Source organism: Salvelinus sp. IW2-2015, linkage group LG18, assembly GCF_002910315.2.
Source record: "Salvelinus sp. IW2-2015 linkage group LG18, ASM291031v2, whole genome shotgun sequence".
Classification (NCBI taxonomy): Eukaryota; Metazoa; Chordata; class Actinopteri; order Salmoniformes; family Salmonidae; genus Salvelinus; species Salvelinus sp. IW2-2015.
This window is the reverse complement of record NC_036858.1, coordinates 46,108,950-46,133,710: the sequence shown is the minus strand read 5'-3', so window position 1 is coordinate 46,133,710 and position 24,761 is coordinate 46,108,950. Positions and strand designations below refer to the sequence as shown.

The window sequence follows — 24,761 nt, the reverse complement described above, 5'->3', positions numbered from 1 at the left end:
GTCATTGTATATCATTTAACAGTTCCATTTCACGTCATGCTGTTGATAAAAATCATTTATTATAATTGACCGGTTTCTCGCAGTTATTTATCCCGGGAAAAGGGACTAGTTTTGGGCGGTTGATCTCAGAAACCGGGTTCCTTCCATTCAACCCTAGTGTATACCTGTGTGAAACTGTCTATGCGCCAAGGCAGTTAGGAACCAACATGGCCTGGCCCAGGGAAAGGTGATACACAACAATGGTCCAAAGGCCCCTTTTAACTTTTGCTTATCCTCCGATAACCAGGCAGCACTTAATACCGTTAATGGATTTTGTTCCCTGGGGTGGGTGCGACTGATGGGCTGGGGCTAGGAGGTGGGGCTGGGATTGAGCTGGGGCTGGGATGGCAGAAAGGCATGGGGCACAGTCAGCCGATCAGACTTGTTTGGGCTTCTGCTCTGCAGACATCATTAAATATGCAGCTCCCGGGTCATATTCCTCCACTCTGCTCCTTCCCTTTTATCTCCCATTGATCAGGTCTACAAACATACACAAATGACCTTTAATCTGGACACGTTATGCTTCACATATTGGGTTCAGCTCCGGAGGGAGCCGAAGTTATGACTAATGTACTTGTGCTGCATGATACCAGACAAGTGTTTTGAGTGCCAGTGTTTGTATCCATGATATTTGGATGGAAGTCTATTTTAAAACAAAAGAGAGCAGAGACAGTCAGGTGGGTCAGTGTGTAAAACGCTTAGCATTAAACTCATTCAGACAATTGGGTAGGATATGTGTCCTAACGGACGCAGTGTGTCGTGAATAGAACACTGTGTGATGGATGTAAAGTACATTGTAAAGGCGCTGAGCTGATATGGCCGGAAGAAAATCTCACCCTCTATTGTTTTATTAAACATGGTCCGTCTTCTAATCATTGAGTGAATAGCCCATGCTTAGCACCAGGGCTCATCCAATTGGATAATGTATTTACCAATAGGCAAGTCTAGCCTATGTCCTCCCTGATGTTCTAGTACATTCACATGATTAAAACCTAATGTTAATGCCTGTACCACAGTGGATTTTATAGGATTGGGCCACAGTTGAAAAGCCATATGGGATGATACCCTATTTGAGGTGATCTCATATACCTGTTTGCTCTGGCAGTGACACAGTGCTGAGCCGTCACTGTGGCAGCGTGGCCTGGACAGAACAAGCAGAGCTCAGTCAGTCCGATAGATCCACTGGGTGAACGGATAATGGATTACGTCAACTCAATTTAGTCAACATGGTAGAGCAGTGTGAAAACAAAATGTTCCTCTCCATGCAAAGCTTTGCTAATCTTTCCATCATATTCGGCTTACATAAAGCCGGGTTTGCAGGCCGGCGGATATCACTCTGCCTCCACCTCTGTCTCCTCCTCGTCATCCAGCCTACTGCTTCTCTACTCTACAGCGCCCCCTAGGACCAGGGAGTTTACTCCCTGTGTTTTTTAAAGTGTAGATACATTGGGGAGCCGTAGGTGGCTGGAGACTGGTTAAGGCCTGTTCACTGAGTCTATTCACAATTACTGGCTTTGTCTATCAGCATGCGTGGGAGTTGGCATTTTAATTTAGACACCACAGCTACACTGTCATCTCGACTGGATAGGAATAACACCGTTTTTGTCAACCAGAGGATATTAATGTTTGTGTGTCTGTGAAATGGCTGGTACACTAAGGGTGTTACGACCAATGTATCATTATAGAACATTTGTCTTGTTGATTGACAGTATATTCAATTGCGGTTTATCTCACCAAAATTGGCTATATTCTTTCAACTGGTGTATTGCAGCTACCAGCTTCCTACTTAAACGTGTTGCAATAGCTTTTACAGAGCAAAAAAAATATTTCCTTGATTTCTATTACAATAATTTCAATTAAAATATAGCACTCAATGATCATCTATTTCTCTTTCATTTCAGCCTTAACTGCATTCACGTACCTCACCATCTTCGATCTCTTCAGGTGAGTAAGTGGGAATCCTGGGGTTCATTATGTTTTGTCAGCGCTGTCTGAAGAAGTTTTACACTAAGCTAAGTTGTGTACTTAACATTTGTGTTGAGCTCTTTTTACTGCTATGCAACTGCTTGTGTTGAGCTGTTGTTGTTAGTCATGATGACTTATGTGTGTGTACCTGTTGGCCCACAGTCTGATCACCTGTTTGCTGAGCTCTTGGGTGGCAATGAAGAAGCCTAGTCAGCTCTTCTCTTTTGGGTAAGTCCATTAGCACACTGATTCTACAGAAGCCCCCACTGTTAATCTTTAAAAAATGTAGTCATTAGATGATCGTGTTTCCATTGGCCTGTATTGATTATTAATATGTGTGGTGTTCTTTTGTGGTGTGTATGCATTAATGTATGTGATACAACACTTACATACCAACACAGCTTAGGTTGTTTAAGCCCCTGGGGGTACGACAACGACTATGGATCTGTCTCCGTCTGTTCGCAAGTTAGTTTACAAAATAACTCTGATTGGCCCAAGGGATGCTATAGTAATCGACTGAAATTCCAAACTTTGAACAAACATATCTCCTGTCCCATTTGAGCTACAGTCATGAAATGTTGTACACCTATTCATCCTCTCATGAGCAGCAAGTTTCCCGTTAGGACCTATAAGCTCCGGCAATTACATTTTCTGGCAAATTATACTTTTTGTCCCCCACAATTGTGGTGGGGAATAGATTAAAAAAATATATAATGCTGCTACTCTTCCTTCCTATATGATTTGATGACACTACATAACCGCCTGGTATTTTGTCACAAAACTTTGCACAATGTGCAAATCTCGCTCTGGCCCCCAGAATTGCTGCTTTTAGATATATATTTTTTTTTAAACTGATATTCAGATTTTTGCAACAGCTCTGACATCTGCCTGTTCACTTATTTTCATTGTTATGAAATCAGAAACCTTGGTTAATTGTTAAAGACTAACAAAAAATATACTGGCTGGCGTTAGGCAAATTAACATAAATGTGCATGCATTAGATATTCTCAACTTAGGTTTTTTTGCGAGTACTTGATAATAATTTAAGGTGAGTAATTATTTAAAATGCCCTAGGAGTGTCTTACATGCCTACTGTATAGATACGATCTACAACAGTGGATCGATGTGAATATTTCAGTCAATTCATTGACATGGGACCATTCTGTTACTTTCAGTTTAGTCTAGCGAGACTACTATCAGTATAACTGTCTCTCGTCTGCCCATAAAAATAAATCCTGTTTATATCAATGCTTCTTCCTATCAAGCAGTGGAGTCCGTTCTCTGAAATCCCGTCCATTTTGAGCTATCAAGTTTTGGTTTCAAGTGAGGGGAAAAAATACTTGATTGTTTTTTGTCTCTCTCTCTAATTAATCCATGCAACATACATTTTAAAAATTGTCACTAATTGGGGGCGAGGGACAACATGTTTACTGTTGCCTTGATGGGGTACGACAGTTGAACTAAGCTCATGAGGCATTTATAAGTTATTTTCTTCAGTAACCAGTGGGTACATATCATTAATGTATAAGAAGAAATGTATGTAGCAACTGCTGATTGCCCCTTTACAGCTGGAAAGGCTTAAACATTGGTATAAATGTACAAGGGTATATGATCACATACTGAGATATGGAATTTGAGATGTATTTTTCCGTGCCTTTGCTTTCAAAATGTTAGCCCCACAAATTTTGTGAAACAGAAAGTAGAATATTTTATAACTGAAAATGATGTGTTTTGTTTTGTTAACATTATTCAGTATGATTTTGAATATATAGGAAAAGCGTATTCATAATTTGTTTGTGGCCGTTTTGTTCGCACAGTTTTTGGTCAGTTTAGGATGAGCTCATTGATATGGATTTCCCTCCCAGTGAGTTAATGGGTTCACGACGCTCTCTGCTCAGCCCCTAACAGCAGTACACTTCTCTGCAGCTCCCTGACATCCAGGGGACCCCCATTTTGATTTTGTTAGTTATAATTTTAACATGGCATAAATCATGGCAGAATGTGTAGAATTTCATAATTCGCTTTAAAACAGCAAATGTTTCTCTCCACCCCATGGCAAAATGAGTAGAATTGCATGAAATGATTAATACAATTGCTAAATTCTTTCCGGCCTATGGCAAGATGTGTAGAATTGCAGGAAATTAACTTTAACAATTTTAGGGTGGGGGGGGCAACCAAATCTTGCTTAGGGCCCCCCAAAAGGCTCACAGTAGTACAGTACTGGGAGCCACGCTCCACTTCTCTGCTCAGCCCCTAATGCAGTATTTAGCATTTTATTTTGATCCCCATTAGCTGCTGCCAAGGCAGCCGCTACTTTTCCTGGCATCCAAACAGGAACAAAACAATATTTCGCAACAAAACAATAGTCTACACTTCTCTGTGAACTTGGCTAGGCTTAGTGGGCGGAGCTGGGGGGGGTCAATATCGAGCCTTTGTTTTACAGGGGTGTGTTTGAGTTCAACTAAAGGGTCTGTTTGCAGTTCTGGCAAACACCAGAGTGACCCAGTGACATTTGAATGTTGGCTTGACGGCCCCACAGAATGGGACATGGCACTCTGTTGCCCAAACACCCCATTAGGCTTCATTTTGGGGATATGCGATGCCTCACCCTCTTTTTGTGTTCTGCTTTTTGTGGGCAGTGTTATGGTGTGTTAGCAAAACAGAAGTTGGGTATGCAACATTTGACACATGAGTTTTAATTTGACATTCTAGTTGCCAGTAAACATCAACCCAACTGATGTACATTAGTATTGTTGTTTGTCTTTGGGTTTTGGGCAGACCACTGAGGCTGAAGATGGCGTACTGGTTTGTATCCCGGTCAGGGGAACAGTTTTTGAAGATGAATGGACATTTGTGTTATCTGGGATTAAAATGATACAGTAGCACTTTCATTAAGGCTTACAGGGAATTGTCCTGTGCGTCATATCACCCAGTCCCAAAATTCATACATTGTATGTTGTTTTATTTATGGACATCTGTTATTGTTTCACAGAATGTTTATATTTACCTCTCTGTTGAGGTTTTCATAAGACACAATGAGATCAGTGACAAATGTTTTTTTAAATCCTATTTTCAAGGATTTTAGTAGTCTTTCAGTAATTTAAATGAAAATGCATGGTACAAAGCACATTTTCTGATGTCAGTCATGTGTATTTTCAGTTATGTCGGTTTACTTGATTGCTCATGTATTGTGTGTATTCAGTGTTGGTGTGTGTTCGGTCACACTTTATTTGGATAGTCAGGATAGTCCATCTGTAGATGCTATACAGATGGTCATCAGACCCAGTGCCAGGATAAAGTCACTAACCGGGGCAGTTGAAATCGGCGAGGAGGCAAAATGTTTTGGGCTTCTTGCATTGGAATTATATTGAATTCTGCTTATATTATCATGCTACACCACAATAAACGTAACATTCAAATCCAAGACTCCGAGATCATTGAGTGCTTTTGAAAGTTGTAGCTTATCTCTGCTGCTCTGTATCAGCACAATGGACAGCGCCCTACAGCTAGGCCGTTTGGGTAATGAATATAGGCTACAAGCTAGAACGGGCATTCACCTATTACAAACAGCATATTTGAATGCAGCTGTACACAGCTGTTTTACCAAAATAATGCAAACTAAATGCTGAAAGTACTGGCCTACTGAATAGCAGTTTGCCTTAGAATACTGACAACTGCGAATGCAAACCGAATAAAACAGCGGTGCCAAGTAGTAGGCCTAGTAAACAAAATATCAGATAAAAAATGCATGACAAATTATATTTAGGCTAGTTACATTAACAGTAAACAAAAGGTGAATGGAGATCCAAATAACCAAAACATAGCCTATTACAGTGAGATGCAGCCAGTAGGGCTGGGTGGTATTCTGTATTTTACTATATACAGTGGCTTGCAAAAGTATTCATCCCCTTGGCATTTTTCCTATTTTGTTGCCTTACAAACTGGAATTAAAATAGATTTTTGGTGGGTTTGTATCATTTGATTTACACAACATGCCTACCACTTTGAAGTTGCAAAATATTTTTGTGAAATAAACAAGAAATAAGACAAAAAAACTGAACTTGAGCTTGCGTAACTATTCACCCCCCTAAGTCAATACTTTGTATAGCCACCTTTTGCAGCTATTAAGTCTCTTGGGGTATGTCTCTATAACCTTGGCACATCTAGCCACTGGGAGTTTTGCCAAGTTCTTCAAGGCAAAACTGCTCCAGCTCCTTCAAGTTGGATGGGTTCCGCTGGTGTACAGCAGTCTTTAAGTCATACCACAGATTCTCAGTTGGACTGAGGTCTGGGCTTTGACTAGGCCATTCCAAGACATTTAAATGTTTCCCCTTAAACCACACGAGTGTTGCTTTAGCAGTATGCTTAGGGTCATTGTCCTGCTGGAAGGTGAACCTCTGTCCCAGTCTCAAATCTCTGAAAGGCTGAAACAGGTTTCCTTCAAGAATCTCCCTGTATTTACCTCCATCCATCATTCCTTCAATCTGACCAGTTTCCCAGTCCCTGCCAATGAAAAATGGTGTGGATGGTGTTCTCTGGTTGATAAGAGGGGTTGGGTTTGTGCCAGACATTGCGTTTTCCTTGATGGCCAAAAAGCAACATTTTAGTCTCATCTGACCAGAGTACCTTTTTCCAAATGTCTGGGGAGTCTCCCACATGCCTTTTTGGCCAACACCAAATGTTTGCTTATTTTTTTCTTTAAGCAATGGCTTTTTTCTGGACACTCTTCCGTAAAGCCCAGTTCTGTGGAGTGTATGGCTTAAAGTGGTCCTATGGACAGATACTCCAATCTCCGCTGTGGAGCTTTGCAGCTCCTTCAGGGTTATCTTTGGTTTCTTTTTGCCTCTCTGATTATGCCCTCCTTGCCTGGTCCGTGAGTTTTGGTGGGCTGCCCTCTGTCAGGTTTGTTGTAGTGCCATATTCTTTCCATTTTTTAATAATGGATTTAATGGTGCTCCATGGGATGTTCAAAGTTTCGGATATATTTTTATAACCTAACCCCGATCTGTACTTCTCCACAACCTGTTTGGAGAGCTTCTTGGTCTTTGTAGTGTCACTTGCTTGGTGTTTCCCCTTGGTTAGTGGTGTTGCAGACTCTGGGGCCTTTCAGAACAGGCGTGCGTGAGTCTCCCTCCCTCCACCGGGGCCTCCCACTGGTTGGGAAACGCACAGTATTAAATAGAGCCATGACTACATGGAACTCTCTGCCACCCCAGGTAACTCAAGCTAGCAATAAAACCAGTTTAAAAAAAGAGAAAAAAGAACACCTTAATGCACAAAGGGGAGGGTGAAGGGACACAGCCATTTTATATCAATCATTCAATCAATCAAATTCATTTATAAAGCCTTTTTTACATCAGCAGATGTCACAAAGTGTTTATACAGAAATCCAGCCTAAAACCCCAAACAGCAGGCAGCGTAGAAGCACAGTGGCTAGGAAAAACTCCCTAGAAAGGCAGGGAACATAGGAAGAAACGTAGAGAGGAACCATGCTCTGAGGGGTGGCCAGTCCTCTTCTGGCTGTTCCAGGTGGAGATTATAAGAGTACATGGCCATTAAGGCCAGATTGTTCTTCAAGGTGTTCATAGATGCCCAGCAGGGTCAAATAATAATCACAGTGGTTGTAGAGGGTGCAACAGGTCAGCACCTCAGGAGTAAATGTCAGTTGGCTTTTCATAGCCGATCATTCAGAGGTCAAGACAGTAGGTGCGGTAGAGAGAGGGAGAGTCAAACAACAGGTCTGGGACAAGGTTGCATGTCCGGTGAACAGGTCAGGGTTCCATAGCCGCAGGCAGAACAGTTTGAAACTGGAGCAGTAGCACAACCAGGTGGACTGGGGACAGCCAGGAGTCATCAGGCCAGGTAGTCCTATGGCATGGTCCTAGGGCTCAGGTCCTCCGTTAGGGGAGGAAGAGGGGGCGAGAGAATTAGAGGGAGCATACTTCACACAGGACACTAGATAAGACAGGAGAATTACACCAGATATAACAGATTGACCCTAGCCCCCGGTACATAGACTATAGCAGAATAGATACTGGAGGCGGAGACAGAGGTGGTCCCCCAGACAGCCCCCACACCACTAGAGGGATATCAACAGACCACCAACTTACTACCCTGAGACAAGGCTGAGTATAGCCCACAAAGATCTCCTCCACCGCACGAGCCCGAGGGGGCGCAAAACCGGAAAGGAAGATCACGTCAGTGACTCAACCCACTCAAGTGACGCAACCCTCCTAGGGACAGCATGGAAGAGAACTAGTAAGCCAGTGACTCAGAGGCATAGAATCCCAGTGGAAAGAGGGGAGCCGGCCAGGCAGAGACGGCAAGGGCGGTTTGTCCTTGCCGTTCACCTTCACACCCCTGGGCAAGACTACACTCAATCATAGGACCTACTGAAGAGATCTCGAGACCGAGTCTGTGTCTCTCACATTGATAGACAGACCATTCCATAAAAATTCAGCTCTATAGGAGAAAGATCTGCCTCCCGCTGTTTGCTTAGAAATTCTAGGAACAATAAGGAGGCCTGCGTCTTGTGACCGTAGTGAACGTGTAGGTATGTAAGCCAGGACCAAATCGGAAAGATGGGTAGGAGCAAGTCCATGTAATGCTTTGTAGGTTAGCAGTAAAACCTTTAAATCAGCCCTAACCTTAACAGGATGCTAGTGTAGAGAGGCTTGCACTGGAGTAATATGATAAAATAGTATGGTTCTAGTCAAGATTCTAGCAACCGTGATTATCACCAACGGAAGTTTATTTAGTGCTTTATCCGGCTAGCCAGAGAGTAGAGCATTGCAGTAATTTTATCTAGAAGTGACAAAAGGATTGATTGACTTTTATGCATCATTTTTGGACAAAGAGTTTCTGATTTTTCAGAAATCTGAAACGAAGATGGAAAATAGCTGGCCTTGAAATATTCTTGGTATGTTCGTCAAAAGAGAGATCAGGGTCCAGAGTAACGCCGAGATCCGTCACAGTTTTATTTGAGACAACTGGACAACCATCAAGATTAATTGTCAGATCCAACAGCAGATCTCTTTGTTACTTGGGACCTAGAACTAGTATCTCTGTTTTGTCCAAGTTTAAAAGTAAAACATTTGCAGCCATCCACTTCCTTATATCTAAAATACAGGCTTCCAGTGTAGGCCATTTTGGGGCTTCACCATGTTTTATTGAAATGTACAGCTCTGTGTCGTCCGCATAGCAGTGAAAGTTGACATTGCATTTCCGAATGACATCACTAAGAGGTAGAATATTTAGTGAATTCAATTGGGGTCCTAAAACAGAACCTTGAGGAACACTGAAACGTACAATTACTTTGTCAGAGGACAAACCATCCACGGACACTGACTGATATCTCTCTGACAGATAACTAAACCAGGCAAGAACTTGTCCGTGTAGACCAAATAGGGTTTCCAATCTCTCCAAAAGAATGTGTGGATCGATGGTGTAAAACGCTGCACTAAGGACTAGGAGCATAAGGACAGATGCAGAGTCTTGGTCTGACGCCATTAAAAGGTAACTTACCACCTTCCCGAGTGCAGTCTCAGGTCTAAAACCAGACTGAAGCATTTCGTATACATTATTTGTCTTCTGGAAGGCAGTGAGTTGATACACAATAGCTTTTTCAAAAAAATTTGAGACTAATGGGAGATTCTATATAGGCCAATAGTTTATTACATTATCCGGGTCAAGGTTTGGCTTTTTCAAGAGAGGCTTTATTACTGACATTTTTAGTGAGTTTGGTACACATCCGGAGGTTATGGAACCATTTATTATGTTCAACATAGGAGCGCCAAACACAGGAAGGGAGCTCTTTCAGTAGTTTAGTTGGAATAGGGTTTAGTAAGCAACTGGAAGGTTTAGAGGCCATGACTATTTTCGTGAATGTGTCGAGATACAGGATTTTAAAAACTCGAGTGTCTCCATTAATCCTAGATCCTGGCAGTTCTGTGCAGACTCAGGACAACTGAGCTTTGCATATATACGCAGATTCAAAGAGGAGTCCGTAGTTTGCTTTCTAACGATCGTGATCTTTTCGTTGAAGAAGTTCATGAATTCATCACTGCTGAAGTGAAAGCCATCCTCTCTTGGGGAATGCTGCTTTTTAGTTAGCTTTGCGACAGTATCAAAAATAAATGTTGGGTTCTTATTCTCCTTAATTAAGTTGGAAAAATAGGATGATCGAACAGCAGTGAGGGCGCTTCGATATTGCACGGTACTATCTTTCCTAGACAGTGCCATTTCCGTAAAAAAATTCTGGAAGATTGCTTCAGGGCTTGGGTATTTTCTGTATACCACGGAGCAAATTTCTTATGACAAATATTTTTTGTTTTTAAAGGTGTGACTGCTTCTTGGGTATTACGCAAGGTTACATTTAGCTCCTCAGTTAGGTGGTTAACAGATTGTTGTGCTCCGACGTCCTTGGGTAGGTGGAGGGAGTCTGGAAGGGCATCTAGGACTCTTTGGGTTGTCCGAGAATTTATAGCATGGCTTTTGATAATCTTTGGATGGGGTCTGAGCAGATTATTTTTTGCGATTGCAAACGTAATAGGATGGTGGTCCGATAGTTCAGGATTATGAGGGGGAAAAAATTGATCCAAAATATGTATTCCTCTGGACAAAACTAGATCCAGGGTATGTCTGTCACAATGCGTAGGTCCGGAGACATGTTAGACAACATCCACTGAGTCTGATGGCTGCGAAAGCCTTTTGGCGTGGGTCTGTGGACTTTTCCATGTGGATATTGAATTCACCCCAAAAAATGATCAGCCTTGACCCCAAATGTTCCTATTTGACCTTGTAAACTCACCCAAAACAATTCAGCCTTGACCCCAAATTTTCCTATTGGACCTTGTAAACTCAGTGAGGAATGCTGTATATGGCCCAGAAGGCCTGTCAACAGTGACTGTAAAACGTGATTGAGAAGGCTGCATAGATTTCATGAATAGAAGCTCAAAAGACGCAGTCATTTTTTGGGTTGGTAAATTTTGTTGTTGGAAATGTTAGCTACACCTCCGCCTTTGCAGGATGCATGGGGAATATGGTCACTAGTGTAACCAGGAGGAGAGGCCTCATCAGGCTTGAGCCATGTTTGTCAGGCCAATCACATCAAGGTTATGATCAGTGATTAGTTCATTGACTTTGACTGCCTTGGAAGTGAAGGATCTAACATTAAGTAGCCCTATTTTGAGATATCAGAATTTCTTTCAATAATGACAGTAATGGAGGAGGTCTTTATTCCAGTGAGATTGCTAAGGCAAACACCGCCATGTTTACTTTTGCCCAACCTAGATCAAGTCACACAGATGCTGTTTTAATGGGGATAACTGAGCTGACTATACTGACTATGCTAGTGTCAAACTACTAAACTGACAGGCTAGCTAACAACCTGCAGCATGGCCTGCACCCTATCTCATTGTGGAGCTAGAGGATTTAGAGCCCTGTCTATGTTGATAGTTAAGATGAAGGCACCCCTCCAGCTAGGATGGAGTCCGTCACTCCTCAGCATGTCATGCTTGGTCCAATTATCTACAAATTCAATCTTTTGAGAGGGGCAGAAAACAGTTTTCAACCAGTTTTCAACCAGCGATTGAGTTGTGAGACTTCTGTAGGGCTCATCACTCCCCCTAACTGGCTAAATGAGCAACTCCGGTTGAGCATGCCGACAGCATTTCTTTCCAGAAGCCTTGAGAAAATTGTCAGACTGCGTGGATTGTGCGGGGGGGATTTGTACTACTATCTGTACTTACTGGTGGCACAGATGTTGTTTCTTCCTTTCCTACTCTTAAATTTCCTTTGCCTAACGATTGCGTCTGAAGCTGGGCTTGCAACTCGGCTATCCTCACCATAAGGCAGTAGTTCTCCTGCATATTATGAGTACAGCGTCTACAATTAGATGGCACAGCGTTAATGTTATTACTTCGCTTTTTTGGCTGGTGGAGGTTCTCTAGAACCCTGTCCAGATAAAGTGTCCAGGGTGAAAAAGTTGAGCGCACAAAAACTAAGACGTTGGTATAAGTATATATTTTAAACCTGCATATTTAGCTAAAAGAAATCCAGGTGAGCAGGCAATATTAACCAGGTGAAATTGTGTCACTTCTCTTGCGTTCATTGCACGCAGAGTCAGGGTATATGCAACAGTTCGGGCCGCCTGGCTCATTGCGAACTAATTTGGCAGAATTTTACGTAATTATGACATAACATTGAAGGTTGTGCAATGTAACAGGAATATTTAGACTGATGGATGCCACCCGTTAGATAAAATACGGAAAGGTTCCGTATTTCACTGAAAGAATAAATGTTTTGTTTTCGAGATGATAGTTTCCGGATTCGACCATATTAATGACCTAAGGCTCGTATTTCTGTGTGTTATTATGTTATAATTAAGTCTATGATTTGATAGAGCAGTCTGACTGAGCGATGGTGGGCACCAGCAGGCTCGTAAGCATTCATTCAAACAGCACTTTCGTGCGTTATGCCAGCAGCTCTGCTGTTTATGAACTCAAGCCTATCAACTCCCGAGATTAGGCTGGTGTAACCAATGTGAAATGCCTAGCTAGTTAGCGGGGTGTGTGCTAATAGCGTTTCAAACGTCACTCGCTCTGAGACTTGGAGTAGTTGTTCCCCTTGCTCTGCATGGGTAACGCTGCTTCGAGGGTGGCTGTTGTCGATGTGTTCCTGGTTTGAGCCCAGGTAGCGGCGAGGAGAGGGATGGAAGCTATACTGTTACACTGGCAATACTAAAGTGCCTATAAGAACATCCAATAGTCAAAGGTATATGAAATGCAAATCGTATAGAGAGAAATAGTCCTATAATTCCTATAATAACTACAACCTAAAACTTCTTACCTGGGAATATTGAAGACTCATGTTAAAAGGAACCACCAGCTTTCATATGTTCTCATGTTCTGAGCAAGGAACTTAAACGTTAGCTTTCTTACATGGCACATATTGCACTTTTACTTTCTTCTCCAACACTTTGTTTTTGCATTATTAATATCGGCTTTTTTGGTCCTCCAATAATCGGTATCGGCGTTGAAAAATCATAATCGGTCGACCTCTACTCAGGATGCTTTACTGTTGGCATGACACAAGACTGATGGTAGTGCTCACCTTGTCTCCGGACAACCTTTTTCCGGATGCCCCAAACAATTGGAAAGGGACTTCATCAGAGAAAATGACTTCACCCCAGTCCTTAGCAGTCCAATCCCTGTACCTTTTGCAGAATATCCGTCTGTCCCTGATGTTTTTCCTGGAGAGAAGTGGCTTCTTTGCTGCCCTTCTTGACACCAGGCCATCCTACAAAAGTCTTCGCCTCCCTGTGTGTACAGATGCACTCACACCTGCCTGCTGCCATTCCTGAGCAAGCTCTGTACTGGTGGTGCCCCGATCCCGTAGCTGAATCAACTTTAGGAGACTGTCCTGGCGCTTGCTGGACTTTCTTGGGCGCCCTGAAGCATTCTTCACAACAATTGAACCGCTCTCCTTGAAGTTCTTGATGATCCGATAAATGGTTGATTTAGGTGCAATCTTACTGGCAGCAATATCCTTGCCTGTGAAGCCCTTTTTGTGCAAAGTAATGATGACGGCACGTGTTTCCTTGCAGGTAACCGTGGTTGTCAGAGGAAGAACAATGATTCCAAGCAACACCCTCCTTTTGATGCTTCCAGACTGTTATTTGAACTCAATCAGCATGACAAAATGATCTCGAGCCTTGTCCTCGTCAACACTCACACCTGTGTTAACGAGAGAATCACTGACATGATGTCAGCTGGTCCTTTTGTGGCAGGGCTGAAATGCAGTGGAAATGTTTTTTGGGGATTCAGTTCATTTGCATGGCAAAGAGGGACATTACAATTCATCTAATCACTCTTCATAGCATTCTGGAATATATGCAAATTGCCGTCATACAAACTGAGGCAGCAGACTTTGTGAAAATGTATATTTGTGTCATTCTCAAAACTTTTGGCCACGACTGTATGTATTGATATGTGTGACGTTTTAAATGTATGTATTTCAGTCCTTGACTAATAAAGTCCTGTACTATTTCATGTGGACCCCATGAAGAGTAGCTGATGCTTTTGCAGTGGGGATCCTAATAAATACCAAAACATATTTAGAACTTGTATTATTCAAAAAGATTAAAAACCATCATACCGTCAATAATGTGAAAAATATTGTGATATGATATTTTGGCCATATCGCCCAGCCCTAGCAGCCATGTACAGCTGTCTTGACAAATAAATAGGCCTATACAGGCCCGCTTCAAGCATAGAAAATCATGCCACTCGCTCATGAGTTCAGCAACACGTTGTGATATGGCACAATACACTTCTGTGAATCAAATTTGACCTACATAATCAATTAAGCAATACCATAGAAACGTTTCCATTATATACAGTTCAATTTACAGAAACGGAAACCAATAGGCTATCAAGAAAACCATAATAGCACCTGCAGTAACCAAGTGTTCCAGCCACTCTCTTCCTATGAACCAGTTGCTATAAATTAACATTTTTGGATAGAACCTGCGGCTGGGGTAGGATTCTAAGCTAACCTGGGCTGGCTCCTCTGTTCCAAGATCATTAGGAACAGTCGGAGGTGGAGGCGACTTTGGAGCCATTATCCTGGCTGCACTTATGGAAGGGTGGGTAGGCTCTGCACAAGGAGTTAGCTGGAGCTCGGCAGCGGCCTTGGTGGTTTGATGCTGCTGCTCATCACTCTCCTTCTCCTTTGTTTGGGTACTTTTGGCTAAGCAAATTTCTGATCGTGGCAGATTAGCTGGTTCGAGCTAGCTAAATAGACTAAGGCTAATAACACTAACGCTTTTTACAGCTAGCTAAGCGTGAAGCAGCTTCAATAGTAAACTTGACCCCGCCCTTATAAATCAAAATCAAATATTACAGGTGTATTCACGTTATTCACTTAGCCTGCCACCGAGATGACAGATAAGAAGCCTTTTTTCATGATTTTTGTGGAAACCCAAAGTAGTCCTACCTAACCGCCCAGTGGCTTTCCGTAGCCCCCCTACACACACCACGGCACGTCCTGTCCATTGTGCTGACACAGCGCAGAGGAGTTGTAGATTTTTTTTGCGCCAACCTGTCACTCATTTTAACTTTTTAGCTATTTTTATAAAGGGACATAAAACTAACCGAGGGGGCTGTGCCCCCTTTAGCCGCCTCATGGAGCTGGGCTCAATGGTCATACGATTAACAAACTATCTGTTGATAAGCAATTGCTTGTTATGGCTAGGGTTAGGTTTAGAATAAGGGTAAAAGTTAAGTTTAGGGGTAGGATAAGGGTTAGGGCTACGGTTAGTAGATAGTTAGTTAGTTAATTGAAATGTTACTGATAGTCTTTAGACCGTCTACAGATGGACAATCCAAATAAAGTGTTACCATGTGTTCCTCCAGGTTTGAGCGGCTGGAGGTCCTAGCTGTGTTTTCCTCCACGGTGCTGGTGCAGCTGGGAGCTCTGTTCATCCTGAAGGAGAGGTGGGTGGAACCAGGGTTTACCCCTGTTTGTGACAGGGGATGGAGTGGGGTGGGGGACTGGGGCTTCTGAATATTTCAGAGCTGTGGGAATGTCTCCTCCTGCCTGTGCCCACACCTAGGACCAAGCGCCCAGAACCAGGGTTTATCCAGCGGTCACGGCTCAGGCAGGGAAGGGGTGAGGAGGGGAGTGAGTGCTGCCAACTAGTACATCAACCATGTGTGTGTGTTTGTGTGGCCCTTAATTCCAATAGCATAGAGAGTAAGAAAGAACCGGACTGAATGGGGTTGTATGAGGAGAAGATGTATGTTTGTGTTGATGAGTGTAGGACATATTTCAGAGCTGTGGTCATGTTTGCTCCTGCATATGTCCACACCTTAGCCTGAAGCACACATTATAGAAGACATGGTTTATCTAAAGGTCACGTTTCTGGAAGGGGAGGGGAGAGATGATGATGTTACACCGTCATACAAGCATGTGTGTAACAAGGCTTCCGGTATTCAGAGAGAAACAGAGGGGGAGGGGAGGGTAATATGAGAGAATACATACTGTGTATTTGTGGTAAATGTATGGTAAATATAGACTGGCTGCATGCCTTCTTCCCTCCATGCCACCATGAATACTGGACACAGGTTTTGATCGTCCACCTTAAAAGGGTCAAGTTGATGTTGTCATGTTTACATGTTGGAATTTATCCTGTTGAAATATGCAAAAACACTTCTGTATAGCCTTGAGGGGTGTTTCTGAATATCTTTTGTCACGGTGAGTGGTACTAGTGTCACTATCAGACTTAATCAGCCATTTAGCTCCCAGCGTGTCCTGGCCATCTATTATATCACTCTGCTTTAACATCTCAGCACAGGCAACAGTTTTTCCCGGTCAGGTCACGTGGAACATTTTTTGTTTGTTTATTTACTTGTCCCATATTGCCCCATGTTTCTGTGTGACAGTTTTTCTTCCCTTCTGTTATTTTGTCAGTGTGGAGAGATTCGTGGAGCAGCCGGAGGTGCACACGTAAGTAGGCCCCTGTCCACACACGCACTCCCATGCACCCCTGTTCCACACACACACACAAGGCACACACAGCACACGACACACACACACACACACACACACACACACACACACACACACACACACACACTCCAGGGAGAACATCAGCCCAAACAAACATCACAGCTGGGTCTGGGTCCAGATAGAATTAGCCTACCGTTCCTCTCATCCCTCTAAACTGTACGCAATGGGATTCTCAGCTAATCAGGTTGCCGTCCCTCGCTGCAGCTGCACCATCCTGGATCGCCATTATGAAACAAAGATTAGTAGTTTGATGAAAACACGACCGACTTAAACCCGTCTTCGTTGACGAGATTACCTTTCAAAGCAGTGGAACATTGGAGATGTGATGTTGTGTGTAATGCAGGGAAATATCACTAAAACTACAGATTATTATCACTGCTGGGCAGCAGGTGCCAGCCAGGCAAGACGCCACATGTTCTAGGTACCAGAACACTTAATCTAGTGGAGAACATCCATTTACACTGCAGCACCAACTGAATTCCTCCAGCATTAAAATCTGCCTCTATTTTTATGTTTATGTGGATGTTTGTGTTTTGGAAACGTTTACACGTGTTTGTTTCCCATTATGATTCACTTATTTCACTTCATTGTGAAAGTGTCATGTATTCCAAATTAATTTTAGCAATAATATTGAAGTCAACGGAGACTACTGTATAAGCCATGGAGAGTATGTGTTGTGTTTGACATGTGTTACAAGTATGCATCTATGTTGTACTGATAATGGTCCTCTGTGTGTGTAGGGGTCGTCTGTTGGTGGGGACCTTTGTAGCGCTGTTCTTCAACCTGTTAACTCTGCTCTCTGTGAAGAACAAGCCCTTTGTCTATGTCTCAGAAGGTAGGTCAACTCTGACTCTCCTCACCTCTCACTGCCTAGTATGTCTGAGGTTATAATAAACTGCTATACTAACTTACTGTGTGTAAAAAGAGGTTGACAATATTAGTGTCAATAATAATATATAATAATTTATGCCAATTTATAATGCATCATTATTGTGGTTCATTCTGGGATACTATCAGGTTTTCAGCTGTTTTTGTGAGTAATGGATTCCACACGGTCATTGATAATCAATTATAGCTGTAGTACATGCCAGTCCTAGTACCATGGTGCCTCCTCACTGTCCCTGGTCCTGCTGTATGTGGGTCTGTCTGCTGCAGTCTGTCTGTTATTCCCTGAGCTGCCAGCAGGGGGCCTGGCGCTGCACGATGCCTGTGGCTGCAGTGCTCCACTAAGCAGGGCCCAAGCTGTCATGGCACACTGTTTGTTTGTAAATCCTCATTGACACAGTTATGGACTCTAGGACAATCCAGACCCCAGACTAGTTGACCCTCTAAATCTGTCTGCCTGAAATCCAATGAGACTTTTAATTGTATACACCGTGTACACACAGCCCTGGGCACGTCATTTGCACTGTCTTTACTCTAGCCCAAGATTGAACCACGTATTCAGAGAAAAAGTTTGCTAGGAGAGATGGGAGGGATGCGGTAAGGCGAGAGAAAGAGATGAGAATGGCCATAGAAGAGAGCCAGAATGAATGGAGACGGGAGGAAAATACAATACCTGGAGATCACACAGTCAGCACTTGACCTAGTAAAGGCCAGCATAGAAAGCTGTTCTTCCTGTCTTTGTTTGTTTGTTTTGAGCCCAATGTTTACGACACAAGCAAAATGTTGTCTGTGTCCCCTTCGCCTATGGTTTGTGCTGTGTTAGTGTCAGCTCCGATTTGCCCAATGTTTTTGATTGGTCCAGATGTGGTCCATGGCCTCTTAGAGACTATATAGCTTTGCTCTTATGTAATTAAGGGCTTTAATTGAGCAGTATGCTTGATTAGGAGCACTACGACTGTCTTGCCTTCCTCCTTTGCCTTTCATTGGAATGACTTAATCTGCTCGAGGAACATTATTAGGACTCGAGACGAGACTTAGATCATGGACGACTTGTCTTCTCTTTCAGCCTGTCTGTTACCCAGTCACGTGCCACAGAGAAGAGCTCTGAATGGCTCTAGTTGTACCTCTCTCCACCAGTCCTCTCCTTGGTTTGGAAGGATTTCTTCCTGTGTTTTGGCCCTTAGCAGGTTGCATTGAGTAACAGTGATGTAGTGCACAATGACAGATGGTTTTCATGTTAGTATGCACATTTAGATTGTGCTGTTTGTGATTGATGAGTTGTGGTGAAGCTGTACATTGGGTACATTTTGTCTGGGTCATTCACTTTACCCCACACTCAAATAAACCAGGCTAAATTAACAGGCTAACTTCATTTAACATCTCATTGCCAGGAGTGCATTAGTCACGCTAAAGGCACACACACACACACACACACACACACACACACACACACACACACACACACACACACACACACACACACACACACACAGTGAGTTCAAAATTGTATTATATAAGCATGTTCCAGACGGCAGATCCCTGAAGGCAGCCAGACAGGCTGCCATATCATAAATAAGTCACTCTGCTAAAATGGTTCATTCATGGAGTAGGCCCAGCAAAATTACCCTTCCTGTGGCTTTACTCAACACAAGTCCCAGAATGGGGGGTGGGTTTCATGTGTTACTCTGACTGTTTTTGTACACTAAGATGGTTTGCATTATGATTATAAATAATTGTTTTTATTCATAATGATTAGTAATGTATTATTCAAATGAACATTTATAGACTTAACACCTTTATAATGCTGTAACGGAAATGGGGCTATGGACAGTAAACTTGAAAGAGGATTGCTTATCTGTTGGTTAGCAAGCAGACTTTCTAGGACTATTCTGTCTCCATCACAAGCACCTCAGACTCATATCCTTAAGAAGCGGTACATGATACTAGGGTTGGGGTATTTTACGATTGCATCGTCTATAGAACTTTTCAACTGTCAAATCAATAACACGTTCTACGCTACATAACCAAAAGTATGTGAAACCTGCTCATCAAACATTCTCATTCCAAAACCATGGGCATTAATATGGAGTTGGTCCCCCCTTTGCTGCTATAACAGCCTCCACTCTTCTGGGAAGGCTTTCCACTAGATGTTGGGACATTGCTGCGGGGACTTGCTTCCAATCAGCCACAAGAACATTCGTGAGGTCGGGCACTGATGTTGGGCAATTAGTGTTCCAATTCATCCCAAAGGTGTTCGATGGGGTTGAGGTTAGGGCTCTTTGCAGGCCAGTCAAGTTCTTCCACACTGATTTTGACAAACCTTTTCTGTATGGACCTCGTTTTGTGCACGTGGGCATTGTCATGCTGAAACAAAGATTTCCCTTCACTGGAACTAAGGGGCCTGAACCATGAAAAACAGCCCCAGATCATTATTCTTCCTCCACCAAACTTTACAGTTGGCACTATGCATTGGTGCAGGTAGTGTTCTCCTGGCATCTGCCAACCCATATTTGTCCATCGGATTGCCAAATGGTGAAGCGTGATCCATCACTCCAGACGCTTGGCGCATGGGGATAGGTTTGTATGCGGCTGTTCGGCCATAGAAACCATTTCATGAAGCTCCTGATGAACATTTCTTGTGCTGACGTTGCTTCAAGAGGCAGTTTGGAACTCGGTAGTGAGTGTTGCAACCGAGGACAGATTATAACACTACCCGGGAAAAGTCTGAATCCACTAATTTGAAGTGGTGTCCACATACTTTTGGGGGTCAATGGAAAATGTTTGTTTTCCCCAATTTGTGGCCGTGGTCACGGAAGTCCTTCTTATTACATGAAAAGCAACTCGGAGTATGAACAATGTTTGACAGCCATCACCGATGGTGACGACATTGTGATGTTACAAACAATGGTTTAGCATATTTGAATTTGACTGCAATTCCTGATGAAACTGAGTATTTTTGTCTGTAATAAAGCACTTTTGTGGGGGGAAACTCATTCTGATTGGCCTAGGCCCGCCCATGGTTGCGCACCTGCCCAGTCATGTGAAATCCATGGATTAGGGCCAAATTAATTTATTTCAGTTGACTGATTTCCTTATGTGAGCTGTAACTCAGTAAGATTGTTGCATTTCTATTTTTGCTCAGTAGTGTAGAAAGAGCAGAGAGCACCAAAGCAGAGCAAAACGTCAGATAGGGCCTAACATGTTTTATTCCATCCTTCCAATGTCGATTTATCATGGGCCTTTTGCAGCAGACACTCTGGCGTATTGTTTTAAAATCTTTATCTCCCCAATCTCCAATCGATTTTAATGTGACTTGTTGGCCTAGGCATAGCCTACTCTTTCATGATCAACCATCTCAGAAAGTTGTTTAGTAATAATGAGAGAGATAACAAACAATTGCAAGAGAGACTTATCAAATAGGAAGTTTAAACAAACCTGGTACGTTTCTGCTTTAGTTGAAGTGTAGGCAAATAAATTGTGCCCTTGGGAAATCCCTCCTTGCAAACCAAACAGGCAATAATATAGGCCTACACATAGGCTACTGTCAATAAAAGTTGCAGTAAATGTTTATTTCACAAATTAAACAATATAGGCTCATTTTTCTAATATTATCAAAGTGTTTGTTATTGTCGTTGAATTGCTCAGTGGGCAATCGGCATAAGCTCCCGCAACAACGCTTTTTAATATCATTTTCAATAGCTTACAAATTTTGCATTTACAGTGCATTCGGAAAGTATTCAGACCTCTTGACTTCATCTACATTTGTTACGTCACAGCCTTATTCTAAAATGGATTAAAAAAAATAAAATAAAAATCCTCATCAATCTTCACACACTACTCTATAATGAAAAAGCGGAAACAGGTTTTTCAACAAAAAAAATGCATATTTATTAAAAATAATTAACAGAAATACCTTATGTTACATAAGCATTCAGACCCTTTGCTATGAGACTCGAAATTGAGCTCTGGTGCATCCTGTTTACATTGATCATCATTGAGATGTTTCTATAACTTGGTGCAAGTCCACCTGTGGTAAATTCAATTGATTGGACATGATTTGGAAAGGTACACACCTGTCTATATAAGGTCCCACAGTTGACAGTGCATTTCAGAGCAAAAACCAAGCCTTGAGGTCAAAGGAATTGTCAATAGAGATAGATCTGAGACAGGGTTGTGTCGGGGCACAGATCTGGGGATTGTCTGCAGCATTGAAGGTCACCAAGAATCAAATCAAATGTTATTTGTCACATGCGCCAAAGGTGTAGACCTTACTGTGAAATGCTTACTTACAAGCCCTTTACCAACAATGCAGTTCAAGAAAGAGTTAAGAAAATATTTACTAAATAAACTAATGTAAAAAAAATCTAATCAAATTAAAAAGTAACACAAGAAAATTCCATAACAATAATAAGGCTATATACAGTGGGGAGAACAAGTATTTGATACACTGCCGATTTTGCAGGTTTTCCTACTTACAAAGCATGTAGAGGTCTGTAATTTTTATCATAGGTACACTTCAACTGTGAGAGACGGAATCTAAAACAAAAATCCAGAAAATCACATTGTATGATTTTTAAGTAATTAATTAGCATTTTATTGCATGACATAAGTATTTGATCACCTACCAACCCAGTAAGAATTTGAATCTTGCTCACATTGAGGGAGAGGTTGTTGTCCTGGCTCCACACTGCCAGGTCTCTGACCTCCTCCCTATAGGCTGTCTCATCGTTGTCGGTGATCAGGCCTACCACCGGTGTGTCGTCTGCGAACTTAATTATGGTGTTGGAGACGTGTTTGGCCACGCAATCGTGGGTGAACAGGGAGTACAGGAGGGGCCCAAGTGTTGAGGATCAGCTTGGCAGATGTGTTGTTGTCTACCCTTACCACCTGGGGGCGGCCCGTCAGGAAGTCCAGGATCCAGTCCAGTTGCAGAGGGAAGTGTTTACTCCCAGGGTCCTTAGCTTAGTGATGAGCTTTGTGGGCACTATGGTGTTGAACGCTGAGATGTAGTCAGTGAACACAGTGATCTCCATCATTCTTAAATGGATGAAGTTTGGAACCGCCAAGACCTTTCCTAGAGCTGGCCGTCCGGCTAAACTGAGTCACTGACAGAGCTCCAGAATTCCTCTGTGGAGATGGGAGAACCTTCCATAAGGACAACCACCTCTGCAGCACTCCACCAATCAGGCCTTTATGGTAGAGTGGCCAGACAGAAGCCACTCCTTAGTAAAAGGCACATGACAGCCCTTTTGCAGTTTGCCAAAAGGCATTTAAAGGACTCTCAGACCATGAGAAACAAGATTCTCTGGTCTGATGTAACCAAGATTGAACTCTTTGGCCTGAATGCCAAGCGTCACGTCTGGAGGAAACCTGCCACCATCCCTAGGGTGAAGCATGGTGGTGGAAGCATCATGCTGTGGGGATGCTTTTCAGCGGCAGGGACTTGGAGACTAGTCAGGATCGAGGGAAAGATGAACGAAGCAAAGTACAGAGAGATCCTTGATGAAAACCTACTTCAGAGTGCTCAGGACCTCAGACTGGGGCAAAGGTTCATCTTCCAACAGAACAATGACCCTTAGCAGACAGCCAAGACACCGCAGGAGTGGCTTCGAGACAAGTCTCTGAATGTCCTTGAGTGACCCAGCCAGAGCCCGGACTTGAACCCGAGCAAAAATCTCTGGAGAGACCTGAAAATAGCTGTGCAGCGACGCTCCCCATCCAACCTGACAGAGCTTGAGAGGATCTGCAGTGAAGAATGGGGGAAACTCCCCAAATACAGGTGTGCCAAGCTTGTACGGTGGTGTCATACCCAAGAAGACTCTAGGCTGTAATCGCTGCCAAAGGTGCTTCAACAAAGTACTGAGTAAGGGTCTGAATACTTATGTAAATGTGATATTTCTTTTTTCTTTTYTTTTTTACATATTTTTCCTTGGTCATTATGGGTATTGTGTGTAGATTAATGGGGGGGACTATTAAATCAGTTTTATAATAAGGCTGTAACGTAACAAAATGTGGAAAAAGTCAAGGTGTCAACAACAATCAGATAAAAAAAGTTTTTTTGCCTATAACATCCTTTATAACACTTGAATGAACATTGGCTTAGGCGAAAAAACGAATAGGCCTATTATCCTTAAGCTATATGCCTTTTGCCTGTCAAACTGTAATAATCCTAAATATATAAACCGATAAAGCAAATTAATATTTATAACATTCTTTATAGCCTAACACATGAAAACAAATGAACATTTGCTTATGCATTCGCTTAAAACTAACAGGCCTATTTGGGTATGCCTTTTTCCTATCGTACTGTACAAATCCTAAATACAGGCCAGCAAGTTATAAAATACATTAGTTAAGTTGTGTAAACAAAATGCGAAACAACCTAAATTAGTTTTAAAATATATTTTCATGGTTTGACGGAACATTTTTGCCTATCCCATAGACTATGTCTTTCGAATAAGATGCATCTGGATTTGAATATAGGCTACAAAAAAAAAAAAAATCATAAAGTGCAACAAGGAACCATTAGGTCTAGTTGTTTTTTACCATGTCTTAGGCCTACCGAATATCATAGCCATGGGAACTACGGGTGCTGAGGATGCTGCAACTGGGAAAAAATATACTTAAAAAAAAATACTTATTGTACTAGGCCTTTTATTACTCCTGTATGAGCGGAGAAAAATACTCCTCAGCAGAGCGGAGAAAAATACTCCTCAGCAGAGCGGAGGGAAAAAAGCAATAGCTTTTATTGCACATTTGCAACTGTTATCAATTTATTAACGTTTTGTGTTTTTGCGCATGCACATGATTTATCAGTACAAATTAATTAGAGCATAAGACTATGTCCTGTCCCTTTTTGCCACACCATAGTCTCTTTCAGAGAATATTGTCGTACAAAATCTGGACCAAACATTTAGCTTTGCTTTGAAAATGTGGATGTTTTGTGTCCTGTCATCTCAGAGTCAGGGAGAGACATGTTCAAGGAGAGCAAACACACATACACATACACAAACACCCCAAAACTCCTGGTGTGGTCAGGCTTATGTGGGGGAGTGAAAATTGGATTTGGGGAAGGCTTTTTTGTAGTCTCTCTCAATGCCTCTCACTTATCTGCCTAAACCACAGTAAACTAGCCAATATGAGCTGAGAGGTTTGCTCTGTAGCCATTTGTGTTTAAACATCACAGATGGCGGTGGGATACTCTAAAATCATATATGTGCCCTCCCCTGGTCAGTCGTCTGTGATTGTAACCCATCCTGCGGGGTGGACAGCTGAGGACACACTCTGCTTGCTGATCAAAT

The 24,761-nt window shown here is 42.5% G+C and overlaps 1 protein-coding gene across 4 annotated transcripts in view; it reads left to right on the top strand.

Moving 5' to 3' along the window:
• LOC111978074 (zinc transporter 6) overlaps nt 1-24,761 on the top strand; it is an 83,979-nt gene that overhangs the window by 41,068 nt on the left and 18,150 nt on the right. For all 4 annotated transcript variants that reach the window (XM_070448553.1, XM_070448551.1, XM_024007867.2 and 1 more), the window contains 5 exons: nt 1,941-1,983; nt 2,167-2,232; nt 15,420-15,500; nt 16,477-16,512; nt 17,316-17,410. In XM_070448553.1, the coding sequence (XP_070304654.1) occupies nt 1,941-1,983; nt 2,167-2,232; nt 15,420-15,500; nt 16,477-16,512; nt 17,316-17,410 (321 nt within the window). The remainder of the gene's footprint in view (nt 1-1,940; nt 1,984-2,166; nt 2,233-15,419; nt 15,501-16,476; nt 16,513-17,315; nt 17,411-24,761) is intronic.